Raw genomic sequence first — 12,826 nt, 5'->3', positions numbered from 1 at the left:
TTAGTATAAATTCATGATTTTTTATAATATAAAAAAAAGTTTCAAGGTATTTGTATTACAACAAGTATACTTTGAAGCTTTTTATGGTATTAAAAAAAACACTTAAATTGAACATTTTTTTCTTTGTGCTAAACATGATCCTACTATACATAGGAATATTTATTTATTTTTTTGAAATTTCCCAAAAAGTTAATGTATTCAATTTTGCATAGAAATAAAAGAAATGTTAAGAGTAAAAGGAATTTCGTAACAAAAAAAGGGTACAGGTCAAGGTTGTACAGAAATCCCAAGAGATTGATCATTGCTTCTATTTATAACTTCTTAATTGTGTTATGAGAGTGAGAAAACTCATGGCATGAACATTTATCGAAATGATTATGTACGATTTCGACAATAAATTATTGACGTTCCATATTGAGAAAAGTCCAAATTTGGATGCCATAATGTCAATCGAAAAATTAGTTCAAAAAATATAATTCATTATAAGAATCGAGTGTCGGCAATGTCTTTTTCATGTTTTAAATGACAAATCTGATGGCGATTCAGTTACAGGGGATGAGATGCTACAGTTTTAGAAGGACCCAAATTCGATTCTAGGCTAGAAAAAAGATAAAGATATCGCGTCCGCCACAATAACTACTTGTTAATTATTAGATGCACGAAGTTAAGTGATTAGACTAGGTAGTGTTGAAATGTGATCATTTCAAGGTTGCTTTATGATAAATAAACAAATAAACGAAAAAAATAAGAAAAAAATAAAAAAAGGAGATAATTAATATAAAACGAGAGAGAAATTGAAAAAAATAAATCCGGAAGGGAAACGAAAAGAAAATGACAGAGGTAGTAAGAAGAGCAGCAAAAGGCAATGAACGCACGTTGAAAAAGAAACGAATTGACACTGACTCACTCCCTCTCCCTCTCCCTCTCTCTCTCTCTCTCTAGACGGACTCCATTTTCGGCCACCATTGGCGTTAAGCTCTGAGCTGGACTGGATTGCTCGCGAAGATTCACACACTCTCTCTCTGTCTGTCAGGTACAGTGCGGGGAAGGAGGCGGCGGTCGTCGTGCTTCGTCCGTTGACGCATGCATTCCCGCGTCGGCGGAAGCGTCGGTCCCCATCGCTTCGATGGGGACGAGAGAAGAGATTCCGCGACGCCGCCTCTGATCCGATCTGCTCGTCCCCCTCGCTTTCTTTTTCTTTTTGTTTCTTTTTTTCTTTTTGCTTCTTTTTCCTTCCGTTTCGCCTTCTGCTGTTTGATTGAGCTCGCTGAATCGCGGCGCCCGGCTGTTCTCTCTCTCGCTTCCTTTTTTTTTTTTTTTTTTTTTTTTAATAATAAAGTAGTGAGCAGCCTGCTCGTTCGCGATTGCGCGTTTACGTGGATGGAAGACCGGATTCGGTCGCGGTTCGATGCTTTGTTGATGGCTGGTATTTGGTCTCCAGGGGCTCGGCTTCGGACGAGGAGGAGGGAGGTGTCGGTTGAGTGAGCTGTCGATTCGTGGTTAAGCAAATTCGGTTGAATGCATTCCATGGCGAGGACTTGAAGTGGGCATTCGGAGGTGTGTTATTTGTTTATTGGCCGGCGGGAGTTCTTGCGCATCGCTCTGATTCTGTCTCCGAGATGTACGCTTTTCTTGGTCTGATGAGCATACTGCTGGACTGATTTGACTGCTGCCCGAGGCTTCAGCGTTTGAATTAACTAAAACTATTGCGGTAACGCGTTTGGATTTCAAAAATCGGCTTGCTTTTTCTATTTTTAAGTTATAATCGTGCTCCTAGCATCATTGCTGATCTTGTGTGAATTCGTCGGAGGAAGGGCGGGAAGTTATCGGGGATGGGCTCCCTGACCCACCTTTGGGTATGGAAAGTTAAGATAGGGAAGTGGGAATTGATAATCAAGTCGATAGAAGTCCTTGGTAATATTAATGATCTGATAATTGCTTGGTTGTTGAGACAGGAGGGCTACTGTGCGATGTGCCCATGGAATGGTGTGAGGAAAAGTGAATGATTTTGTTCTCTGTCATGTGGTAGACTAAATTATAGAAGCAGTGGACCTAGTATGGTCATTACTGCCCTACAGAATGCATGTCTGTTATTGCTTTCTTTGAGAGAGAGAGATCTCTCAAACTCCAGATGCTCTTGTTACATACGGGCGTGTGGACATGGATGCTGAATCGCCATTCTTTTGTTTGATTCTATCAAATATTTTTGAAAACTTGATTGGAACTTGTTTCCAGCAGTTTCGAGGTCTTATCTGGCACTTTGCCTCTCCATGTAGAATGGAGAAGAGGAACAAGTCGACAAGGTGGAATTCTTTTCCTTGATCTGCAGGAGTTAAAGGGCAAAAGCTGAAGCACAGAATCGGTGCAGATGTCAAAGTCTGCTTCTCCCGAACCAAGAGAGTCTACTGTCTCATTGACTTCTCATCGGCAGTGAGTGTCTCTTCTCCAAATCTTGCCCATGTGTTTTTAATTAGAGTATTAGGCAAAGGGGAAGCAACTCTTGATGGATCCATGCTTATAAGTACTTGCCGGTCTTATTGAAAAGAACCCAGTAGAATTCAAATTCAAATTTCTGTTACACTTCTCGTGTCTTTTATTCCCTTTGTGTGTGTACATATATGTGTTTTTTTTTTTTTTGTGGGGGGCTATTGAGGGTTGTAGTGAGCTTACGTTTCAAATACCTTTTCTTGGAGCATGCCGTCATACAGTAATCTACAATTATGTGTTATGTCATAGGGAGTCAAATGGAGCAGCTGGACTGGATGATACAGAAAGCACAATGGCCACAGTTGCTCAGTTCATTGAGCAACTGCATACCAACATGTCTTCAGCACATGAAAAAGAGCTCGTTACAACTCGTCTACTCAGTATTGCCAAAGCAAGAAAGGATGCAAGGATGCTTATTGGTTCTCATTCCCAAGCAATGCCATTGTTCATATCAATTCTTAGGAGTGGAACTTCTTTGGCAAAAGTAAATGTTGCTATGACGCTCAGCATTTTGGGCAAAGATGAAGAATTACGTTTGAGAGTCCTTCTTGGTGGTTGCATCCCGCCATTGCTTTCACTTTTGAAATCCGAATTGACTGAAGCAAGAAAGGCAGCAGCTGAAGCAATATATGAAGTCTCAGGTGGTGGGCTCTCAGGCGATCATGTGGGTATGAAGATATTTGTTACTGAAAGCGTAGTACCAACCTTATGGGATCAACTTGATCCAGAGAACAAACAAGACAAAGTGGTTGAGGGTTTTGTTATTGGGGCACTAAGGAACCTCTGTGGTGACAAGGATGGTTACTGGAAAGTTACACTTGAGGCTGGGGGTGTGGATATTATCATCGGTCTTCTGTCTTCTGATAATGCTGCTGCTCAGTCAAATGCTGCCGCTCTTTTGGCCCGTCTTATATTGGCTTTCAGCGAGAGCATTCCCAAAGTGATAAATTCTGGAGCTGTCAAAGTTTTGTTACGACTGGTGGGTCGGCAAAATGATGCTTCTGTCCGTGCTAGTGCTGCTGATGCCTTGGAGGCTCTTTCTTCTACGTCAACCACAGCTAAGAAAGCTGTCGTGGATGCAGATGGTATCCCAGTTCTCATTGGTGCTGTAGTCGCTCCTTCTAAAGAATGTATGCAAGGAGGATTTGGCCAAGCTTTGCAGGGCCATGCAACACGAGCTTTAGCAAACATTTGTGGTGGGATGTCCGAGCTTGTCGGTTACCTTGGAGAGCTCTCACAGTCTTCTCGTTTAGCTGCACCTGTTGGTGACATAATTGGAGCACTCGCTTATGCTCTGATGGTCTTTGAGCAAAAATCTAGTGTTGAGGAAGCACCATTCAACGTGACACACATAGAACACATTCTAGTCACACTACTGAAGCCTCGGGATAATAAATTGGTTCAAGAGCGCATCCTAGAGTCCATGGCCAGCCTATATGGTAATCCTCATCTATCCAGATGGGTTGACCATGCTGAAGCGAAGAAGGTGCTTATTGGACTTACGACGATGGCAGCCGCAGATGTACAAGAGGATTTGATACTCTCCTTGACTAGATTGTGCTATGATGGATTGGGCCTTTGGGAGTCCATTGGAAAAAGGGAAGGAATACAGTTGCTAATATCATTGCTGGGTTTATCAACCGAACAGCATCAAGAATATGCTGTTGAATTATTGGCACTTCTGACGAACCAAGTCGACGACAGCAAGTGGGCAATCACTGCTGCTGGAGGGATCCCTCCATTGGTACAATTGTTAGAAACAGGATCGCAGAAAACCCGGGAGATTGCTGCACTCATCCTATGGAACTTGTCTTGCCATAGTGATGATATCTGTGCTTGTGTTGAAAGTGCGGGAGCTATCTCATCGCTGTTGTGGCTTTTAAAGAGTGGCGGACCAAAGGGACAAGGAGCATCAGCAAAGGCGCTCATAACGATTGTGCGGGCTGCAGATTCACCCACCATCAATCAGTTATTAGCATTGCTCCTGGGTGATAGTCCCAGTTCCAAATCTCACATAATTAGGGTTTTGGGTCATGTGTTGACTTTGGCATCCCAGAGCGATTTGGTGTACAATGGGTCTGCTGCAAATAAAGCGTTAAAGACTCTTGTCCAGGTTCTGGATTCATCAAATGAAGAGACTCAAGAATGCTCTGCTTCTGTTCTAGCAGATATATTTAGCTTGAGACAGGACATTTGTGAAAGTCTAGCAACTGATGAGATTATTCATCCCTGCATGAAACTTTTGGCCAGTGATACTCAAGTGATTGCAACTCAGTCTGCACGAGCTTTGAGCGCTCTTTCTCGTCCCACCAAGAGTAAAAAAGCTAACAAATTGTCTTGCATTACTGAAGCGGATGTAAATCCTTTAATTAGTTTGGCCAAAAGTTCATCAATTGAAGCAGCTGAGACTGCAGTGGCTGCACTTGCCAATCTTCTATGTGAACCCCAGATTGCCGCAGATGCTCTTGCTGAAGATGTGGTTTCTGCTCTGACAAGAGTACTTGGTGAAGGTTCACTGGAAGGCAAGATTAATGCATCACGTGCACTTAATCAATTACTCAAGCATTTTCCAGTGGGTCATGTGCTCACAGGACATGCTCACTGTCGCTTCACCGTTCTTGCCCTTGTTGATTCTTTGAATGCAATGGACATGGATGGAACAGATGTTATGGATGCACTGGAAGTAGTTGCCCTCCTGGCTAGGACAAAACAGGACACAAACTTGAGTTATACCCCATGGTCTGCCCTTGCTGATGTTCCATCAAGCTTAGAATCTGTTGTCCGCTGCCTGGCTGAGGCCCCCCCTTTAGTCCAAGATAAAGCCATAGAGATACTGTCTAGACTTTGCGGGGATCAACCAGCTGTACTTGGTGACTTTTTGGTTGCAAGATCACAATCTATTTGTTCATTAGCTAATAGAATCATCAATTCAGCCAGCCTAGAAGTGAGGGTTGGTGGGGCCGCACTGTTAATTTGTGCTGCAAAAGAGCACAAACAGCAGTCTCTTGATGAGCTTGAGTCTTCCGCATACCTCAAACCCCTAATATATGCATTAGTGGATATGACAAAGCATGATTCCAGCTGTTCCTGCTTAGAGATTGGAGTTAAAACTCCCATAGGTTTTATGGAAAGAACCATTTTCCAGGAGGGGGATGAGTCTGATGTTTCTGATCCCGCCACAGTGTTGGGAGGAACTGTTGCCTTGTGGTTGCTGTCAATAATTTCAGCCTCACATGAAAATAATAGACTCGCTCTTATGGAAGCTGAGGGGCTTGAGGCTCTTTCTGACAAGCTGGCCAGTCATACTTCCCGTTCACAGGTAGCATTATTTTGTTCTTAGTCTGTTGTCAACTGCTTTCTCATTTACTTGGGTTCAAGATATATTTCTCAATTCCTTTTCCACCACCGCAGTCTTCCACTGGGTGATCATTGCAAATGATTCAGTTGCCAGGTAAATTGATTGAAATGCATTAAGTGATGAGCTGTCATTTAGGGGATTTAGCTTGGGATCCTGTCTCTTACACATCTTTTAACTCTTTTGACATTTGCCAATCAAATGCATGCTTTCTATTAAAATGAACAATTACAGAGATAGAGATAGTGTAAGCCACATAGAATCAAGCAAGGCATTGTTGCCAAGAGAGTGCGCCCTTAATTTTCTTGTTAATTCTGAAGATTATCAAGTTTTAATATATCTGTGACTAACCACACTTAATCCGGCACCTACAAAGCATGTACTTGTGGCCCTCTGTTCAGCGGTCAAATTTACTAGATAACGGGGTACATATGATGCTTTCATTGTGGAGAAAATATTTTATTTCATGGGAAAATTGCCAAAACATGATTTTCTCAAGTTGAGCCCCCTAGACTTAAGAAAGTCATTCTAATTTGCCCCAACAAACTCAGAGCATTGACGAATTCTATTTACATGTATTTTTCATCAAATTGAAAAAAAAATCATTTTAATTTTGAAACATTAACAAACATTTTCATGTGACTTCTGACTTTAAGTGCGAGTTCATAAATTTTTAAGATTTAAGGTGTTCCATACTAAATAAAAATAAAAAAAAAGCTAAAAAGTCCAAGTTAAAAGCAAAAACTACCTCAAGCGTTCATTGATTTCTCATTTTTCTTCTTAATCATAAATAAAGAGCCAATATACACCAAGGCAATGCAGCTAGAAAAACAAACAAATGTGCAGAAAGGAAGTGAAAAGAATGCAAATCCAACTATTGGATGAAGCTAAAAGTTGGTTTGGTGGAAATGAGAATGTTTCAGAGTGACGGAATTATTTAATTAAGTCTATGTTGAAAAGAAAATATGCTATTATTTCACAATATCAAATTTAATTAGCCACTATTTTCATAGTGGACCAAGGGCTGGTTCAAATTGATGCACAATCTGACGACAATTTGCAACACAATGTGCCATTCGTAGTTGCAAATTGGAAGGGGATTTTTGGACAGAGATTGAAAATGGGGTTCATGATCAAATTTCTGTTTTGTTTGCAGGCTGAATATGAGGATCGAGAGGGCATATGGATTACTGCCTTGCTGTTAGCCATTCTATTTCAAGATGCAAACGTTATACTGTCTCCAGCAACTCTCTGTGTTATCCCTTCACTAGCTCAGCTGCTACAATCTGATGAAATTATCAATAGATTCTTTGCTGCACAGGCAATGGCTAGTCTTGTTTGCCATGGAAATATGGGAATAAACCTTGCAATTGCAAATTCAGGAGCCGTTGTGGGGTTGATAAACTTGGTTGGTTATGTAGAGTCAGATTTGCCGAACCTCATTGCTTTGTCAGAGGAATTTTTCTTGTCACGAAACCCTGATCAACTTGCTTTGGAGCAGCTTTTTAAAATTGAAGATGTAAAAAGTGGCGCCACTGCACGAAAATCTATACCTTTGTTGGTGGACCTCTTGAGACCAATGCCTGATAGGCCTGGTGCCCCTCCCATTGCTGTTCAGCTCTTGACTTATATTGCAGAAGGAAATGATGTGAGCAAGCTAATTATGGCTGAAGCTGGAGCTTTAGATGCTCTTACGAAGTACCTGTCTTTGAGCCCTCAAGACTCAACGGAAGCTACTATAGCTGATTTATTGAGGATATTATATATGCATGCTGATATCATCCGGTATGAGGCATCAGTTAGTTCACTGAACCAGCTAATAGCTGTTCTGCGACTGGGGTCAAGGACTTCGAGGTTTAGTGCTGCAAGGGCTCTTCATGAACTTTTTGATGCTGAGAACATCAGAGACTCTGATTTGGCCAGGCAGGCTATTCAACCATTAGTTGACATGCTAAATTCTGCATCGGAGAGTGAGCAAGAGATAGCTCTTGCTGCCTTGACAAAGTTCACTTCAGGAAATCCGGTAAAAGCAGCGGTGTTTACTGAAGTGGAAGGCAATACCCTTGAGAATCTATATAGAATTTTATCCTCCGCATCATGCTTGGAATTGAAGAGAGATGCTGCAGAACTCTGTTTTATTCTATATAGTGATGCAAAGGTTAGGGCAGACCCAATTGCCTTGAAATGCATTCAGCCCCTCATAGTGCTTGTGCAATCCGAATTAAGCACAGCAGTGGAGTCTGGGATATGTGCTCTTGAGAAATTGTTGGATGATGAAAGACTGGTGGAGCATGCTTCAGCCCTCGATATCATAGATCTCATCGTTGGCCTGGTCTCTGGGACAAATTATCGGCTGATTGAGGCCAGCATCTGTGCTCTCATAAAACTAGGGAAAGACCGGACTCCTTGCAAATTGGCTATGGTTAAAGCTGGCATTATTGACAAATGTCTTGAGCAACTCCCTGTTGTACCCATTTCCTTGTGCTCCTCAATTGCAGAACTCTTCCGCATTTTGACCAACAGCAGTGCCATCGCCAGGAGTTCAACTGCAGCAAGAATAGTAGAGCCTCTTTTCACGCTTTTGCATTCTCCGGACTTCAGCTTATGGGGACAGCACAGTGCCTTGCAAGCACTTGTAAATATTCTGGAGAAGCCACAGAGCCTTGCTACTTTGAAACTCACTCCTTCCCAAGCAATAGAGCCTTTGATTTCATTTTTGGAGTCCCCATCTCAAGCCATCCAGCAGCTAGGCACAGAACTGCTCTCTCATCTTCTAGCCCAGGAACATTTTCAGCAAGACATCACTACAAAAAATGCAGTTGTGCCGCTTGTGCAGCTTGCTGGAATTGGTATCCTCAATTTGCAGCAAACGGCAATAAAAGCACTTGAGAAAATATCCACTAGCTGGCCAAAGGCTGTGGCAGAGGCTGGCGGGATATTTGAGCTTGCGAAGGTTATCATGCAAGATGACCCGCGGCCACCGCATGCATTGTGGGAGTCGGCTGCTTTAGTTCTTTCTAATGTTCTGTGCTATAATGCAAAGTATTATTTCAAAGTTCCTCTTGTTGTCCTAGTTAAAATGCTGCATTCTACAGTAGAGAGCACCGTTACAGTTGCTCTCAATGCCTTGATAGTTCATGAAGGGAATGATGCCTCGAGTGTTGAACAGATGACTGAAGCTGGAGCAATTGATGCTTTGCTAAACCTTTTAAGATCTCATCAGTGCGAGGAAGTATCTGGTAAATTGCTTGAGGCATTATTTAATAATATTAGGGTTAGAGAGAGGAAAGTCTCCAAGTATGCTATAGCACCTTTATCACAGTATCTACTGGATCCACTTACTAGATCAGAGTCTGGCAGACTTCTTGCAGCTTTAGCCCTTGGAGACCTCTCCCAACATGAAGGACATGCTAGAGCCAGTGATTCTGTTTCTGCATGTCGTGCTTTGATAAGCTTGCTGGAAGATGAACCTACAGAAGATATGACAATAGTCGCAATTTGTGCGCTGCAGAATTTTGTCATGCATAGCAGAACTAACAGGAGGGCTGTTGCAGAAGCAGGTGGCATATTAGTAATTCAGGAAATGCTGCTGTCCACCCATTCAGAAATTGCTCGGCAGGCAGCATTGCTCATCAAATTTCTATTTTCTAATCACACCCTCCAAGAATATGTCTCCAATGAACTGATTAGATCATTAACAGGTACATTACCAGAGTAACTGATTATTCCTTAACTCATATCTGGGGTCAATACTTTTTCCTTCTCATGTATGTTCCTAGCTTTACGTTGCCGTTGTCATTGGCCAAAAAACTCTGCATACCTAATGCTTTGATACCATGTATGCCATCTGTCCAGATTCTCGCGATGGTATTCTTCATCATTCAATTTTAATAATATTGGGTTGGCTATTGGTGAGAAGCCAACCCTCATTTCGACTGCAAAATTACGATCCTGTATGTCAAGCCTTTACTTTGAGACCAATGTTACTTTTTCGGCTGGCAGAAATATATCAATACTGGGTCTGATGTGAATGCAATGTAGCATTGTGTATCATGCATGAAGCCTTTTATATGATTTATGAGTATTTATCTTCAACAGCTCATAAATTTTTCCATTGCATGTTCACTGCCGACTTTTGTCTCACCATTTTGTTTCTCAGTTTTGATAGATTAACAGAACTTCCCCTTTGTCCTTCTTCATATATCAAATTGTGTTCGTTTCTTTTGCAGCTGCACTGGAGAAGGAATTGTGGTCAATGGCAACCATCAATGAAGAGGTCTTGAGAACTCTAAATGTGATTTTTATGAACTTCCCTAAGCTCCATGTATCTGAAGCTGCTACCTTATGCATCCCGCACTTGGTAAATGCCCTCAAATCTGGTAGTGAGACGGCTCAGGAATCTGTTTTGGACACTTTATGTTTGTTGAAACAATCTTGGTCCTCCATGGCTTTGGACATAGCAAAGTCACAGGCCATGATAGCATCAGAGGCCATTCCAATACTTCAGATGTTGATGAAAACTTGCCCACCTAGTTTCCATGATAGGGCGGACAGCCTTCTCCACTGCTTACCAGGATGTTTGACCGTGACCATTAAGCGAGGGAACAACTTAAAACAGGCAATGGGTAGCACAAATGCCTTCTGTCGACTGACAATAGGCAATGCTCCTGCACGACAAACAAAGGTAACATTTCTTTCGCGATAACCCACAATATTTGTGAACCTCATTGGCATGGCTTTGATATATTTTTTTGTTCCTGGTGGGAGCTTAGGAGGCTTGACTCCAATACTTTTAGGTTAGTGCTTGAAGGATTAAAATTGGTATGCTATAAGTTAAAAATATGGCTATTTTGATTATGAAATATGCAGCTACATTTGCATCTAGACACTGATATGATTAATTTTGTAATTCTCATAAAATTTTTCTTTCTGTTTCTTTATTTTCCTCCTTCAGGTGGTTAACCACAGCATTTGTCCAGAATGGAAAGAAGGTTTCACTTGGGCTTTTGATGTGCCTCCAAAAGGACAGAAACTGCATATCATATGCAAAAGCAAAAACACGTTTGGGAAGGTCTGTGTGCTCTGAACACATCATGTTGAAGCATATCAACCTAGACACTTATTATTGCTATAAGTATATGTGGTTCACATTATCGACCTGCACCTTTACCAGGCAATTCTTTAAATAAATGTAACTGTGTGTTCAATGCATGCTTATCTATTAAAAACTTATTCCCATGCTTAATAGTCCTACATGGTAATCTGTACTTAAACTTAGATGAGCAAGTAACACAGAGCTAAAAGTCATCCTGACCATTATCATGTTCTTCAATTTGACATGAGATGTGTTCCTTTTCAGGCAACTCTCGGGAGAGTGACTATCCAAATAGACAAAGTTGTGACAGAAGGAGTATACAGTGGATTATTCAGTCTTAACCACGAGAACAACAAAGATGGATCTTCCCGAACGCTTGAAATAGAGATTATCTGGTCCAACAACAGGCAACCGGGTGATGACATATGAGGGGATTAAGCTAGCCTCCCGGATGAAAAATCAGAATATGGCAAGGTCATGAAGTTAGCTGGTTGATTAGTAATAGTGTGCAGGATGTTGATTTGCTTGTAATTATCTGTCATTTAAAGGTTCGATTTTGTAGTCTGATGCATGTGCTGCTGGAGGGGTGTACAGTATAAAGCTTACACAAACTAGCAGAGGCGATAAGAGTCATGGGATTTTTGCTTTAGGGTTCTAAAGCTAATTATAGATCTACTGTACAGGTCAGTCTTCTAGGATCTAGCAAGTTAAAAATCCTTGCAGAAATTGGCAGTCGTAATCGATTTTTGCCGATAGTGCTGCTCTTAGCTGACAAAATCATTGTACTTGTGTCATGCTTGTGATCTTTCGTGAGGCAAATCCTCTCTGCAAGCATTATCATTTGCTTTTGTTATGGTCTCAAAAGTGGATGTATAGGTTGTTAGGAATATTTCTTCTGGAGTTGCATAATCTCTCAAATAAGAGATTTGTTCGTTGAGTTCAGAGGCTGGATCTCATGGGGGCAAGCAGGGGCCATTGCTTCCTTTGGCGGTTTGGCATCTGGTGCAATTTTTTTGATTATTTATTGTATTCTTCGGGATTCCATGTGTATTTTTTAAACCTTGCCCCTACCAAGGTAAGATTTTGCATTCCTTTTGATGTTGCCTATGGTCCAATGGGAGCAGGGAGAAAAGAAGGTGGTCCTTTAACTTCTCATTCATACTTATTTTACTAGACATGTGAGTTCCGTCTTCTGAGTTTTGAGTGGTGATCTTTTGCGAGGCTGAGATTAATCTGGATTAAAGGTCATGAGAGATGGAAAAGATTTGAGGTGGGGTTGGGCTTTTGCCTCTTTGATATGAGACAGCTAGACCTGGAATTGACTTGCATATTGCTACTTCCAAACCCGTGCGAGATGGATCGGGTGCATGGACCCTGGTCCATCTGGATCATTAAATCAAGTGAGTTTCATCATTGGTAAAAGATTGTCCGAATCTAAAGACTTTGATAGGCTAATGGGGCATATTATTAGTCCACTAATAATGTACAATCCTCTATCCTTGTAGATGATGTCACATAGGATAATTGAAACAAAGTTTGGAAAAACTCGTGTTTAATGGTATGGTTATTGAAGTGTTTTTATACAATAAAATGGAAAGTAAATATGAAGAGATTTTCACCTCCTTTCTATATTAAACAAGAAACATAACTCACGGTCTTTTCATTACGCCTGTGTGATTGTGCAAATAATGACATAGTCATAGACACTTTATATCGCAAGACCTCTCCTAGGATAAATCATGGCTATCATTTCTATTTCTATAGTACGGAATTGGTTTTCATCTAGGCCTAAGCTGCTTGGCAACAGGATGTATAAAATCACTTAATTAGATCGTGATATATAATTGAGATCTTAAATTTCAACCTTGGGCTGCTTAGGGAGGTCGAAT

General features: G+C 41.3%; 1 protein-coding gene across 3 annotated transcripts; it reads left to right on the top strand.

Moving 5' to 3' along the window:
* The first annotated feature begins 875 nt into the window (after positions 1-875).
* On the top strand, positions 876-12,028 carry LOC104450518 (protein CELLULOSE SYNTHASE INTERACTIVE 3). 3 transcript variants are annotated; one of them, XM_039315702.1, is made up of 8 exons: positions 876-1,033; positions 1,442-1,621; positions 2,277-2,430; positions 2,737-5,806; positions 6,999-9,543; positions 10,072-10,526; positions 10,797-10,913; positions 11,202-12,028. In XM_039315702.1, the coding sequence occupies exons 3-8, from the start codon at positions 2,369-2,371 to the stop codon at positions 11,364-11,366; spliced, it is 6,414 nt and encodes a 2,137-aa protein (XP_039171636.1). In that variant the 5' UTR covers positions 876-1,033; positions 1,442-1,621; positions 2,277-2,368; the 3' UTR covers positions 11,367-12,028. The 3 variants fall into 3 exon arrangements, with proteins under 3 accessions (XP_039171636.1, XP_010063409.2, XP_039171637.1); XM_010065107.3 differs by having other exon boundaries at positions 2,239-2,430; XM_039315703.1 differs by having other exon boundaries at positions 2,236-2,430.
* The last annotated feature ends 798 nt before the right edge of the window (positions 12,029-12,826 follow it).

Source organism: Eucalyptus grandis, chromosome 6 (genome assembly GCF_016545825.1).
Source record: "Eucalyptus grandis isolate ANBG69807.140 chromosome 6, ASM1654582v1, whole genome shotgun sequence".
Taxonomy (NCBI): domain Eukaryota; kingdom Viridiplantae; phylum Streptophyta; class Magnoliopsida; order Myrtales; family Myrtaceae; genus Eucalyptus; species Eucalyptus grandis.
Note: the sequence above shows the minus strand (reverse complement) of the source record. Positions and strands in the feature narration are given on the sequence as shown.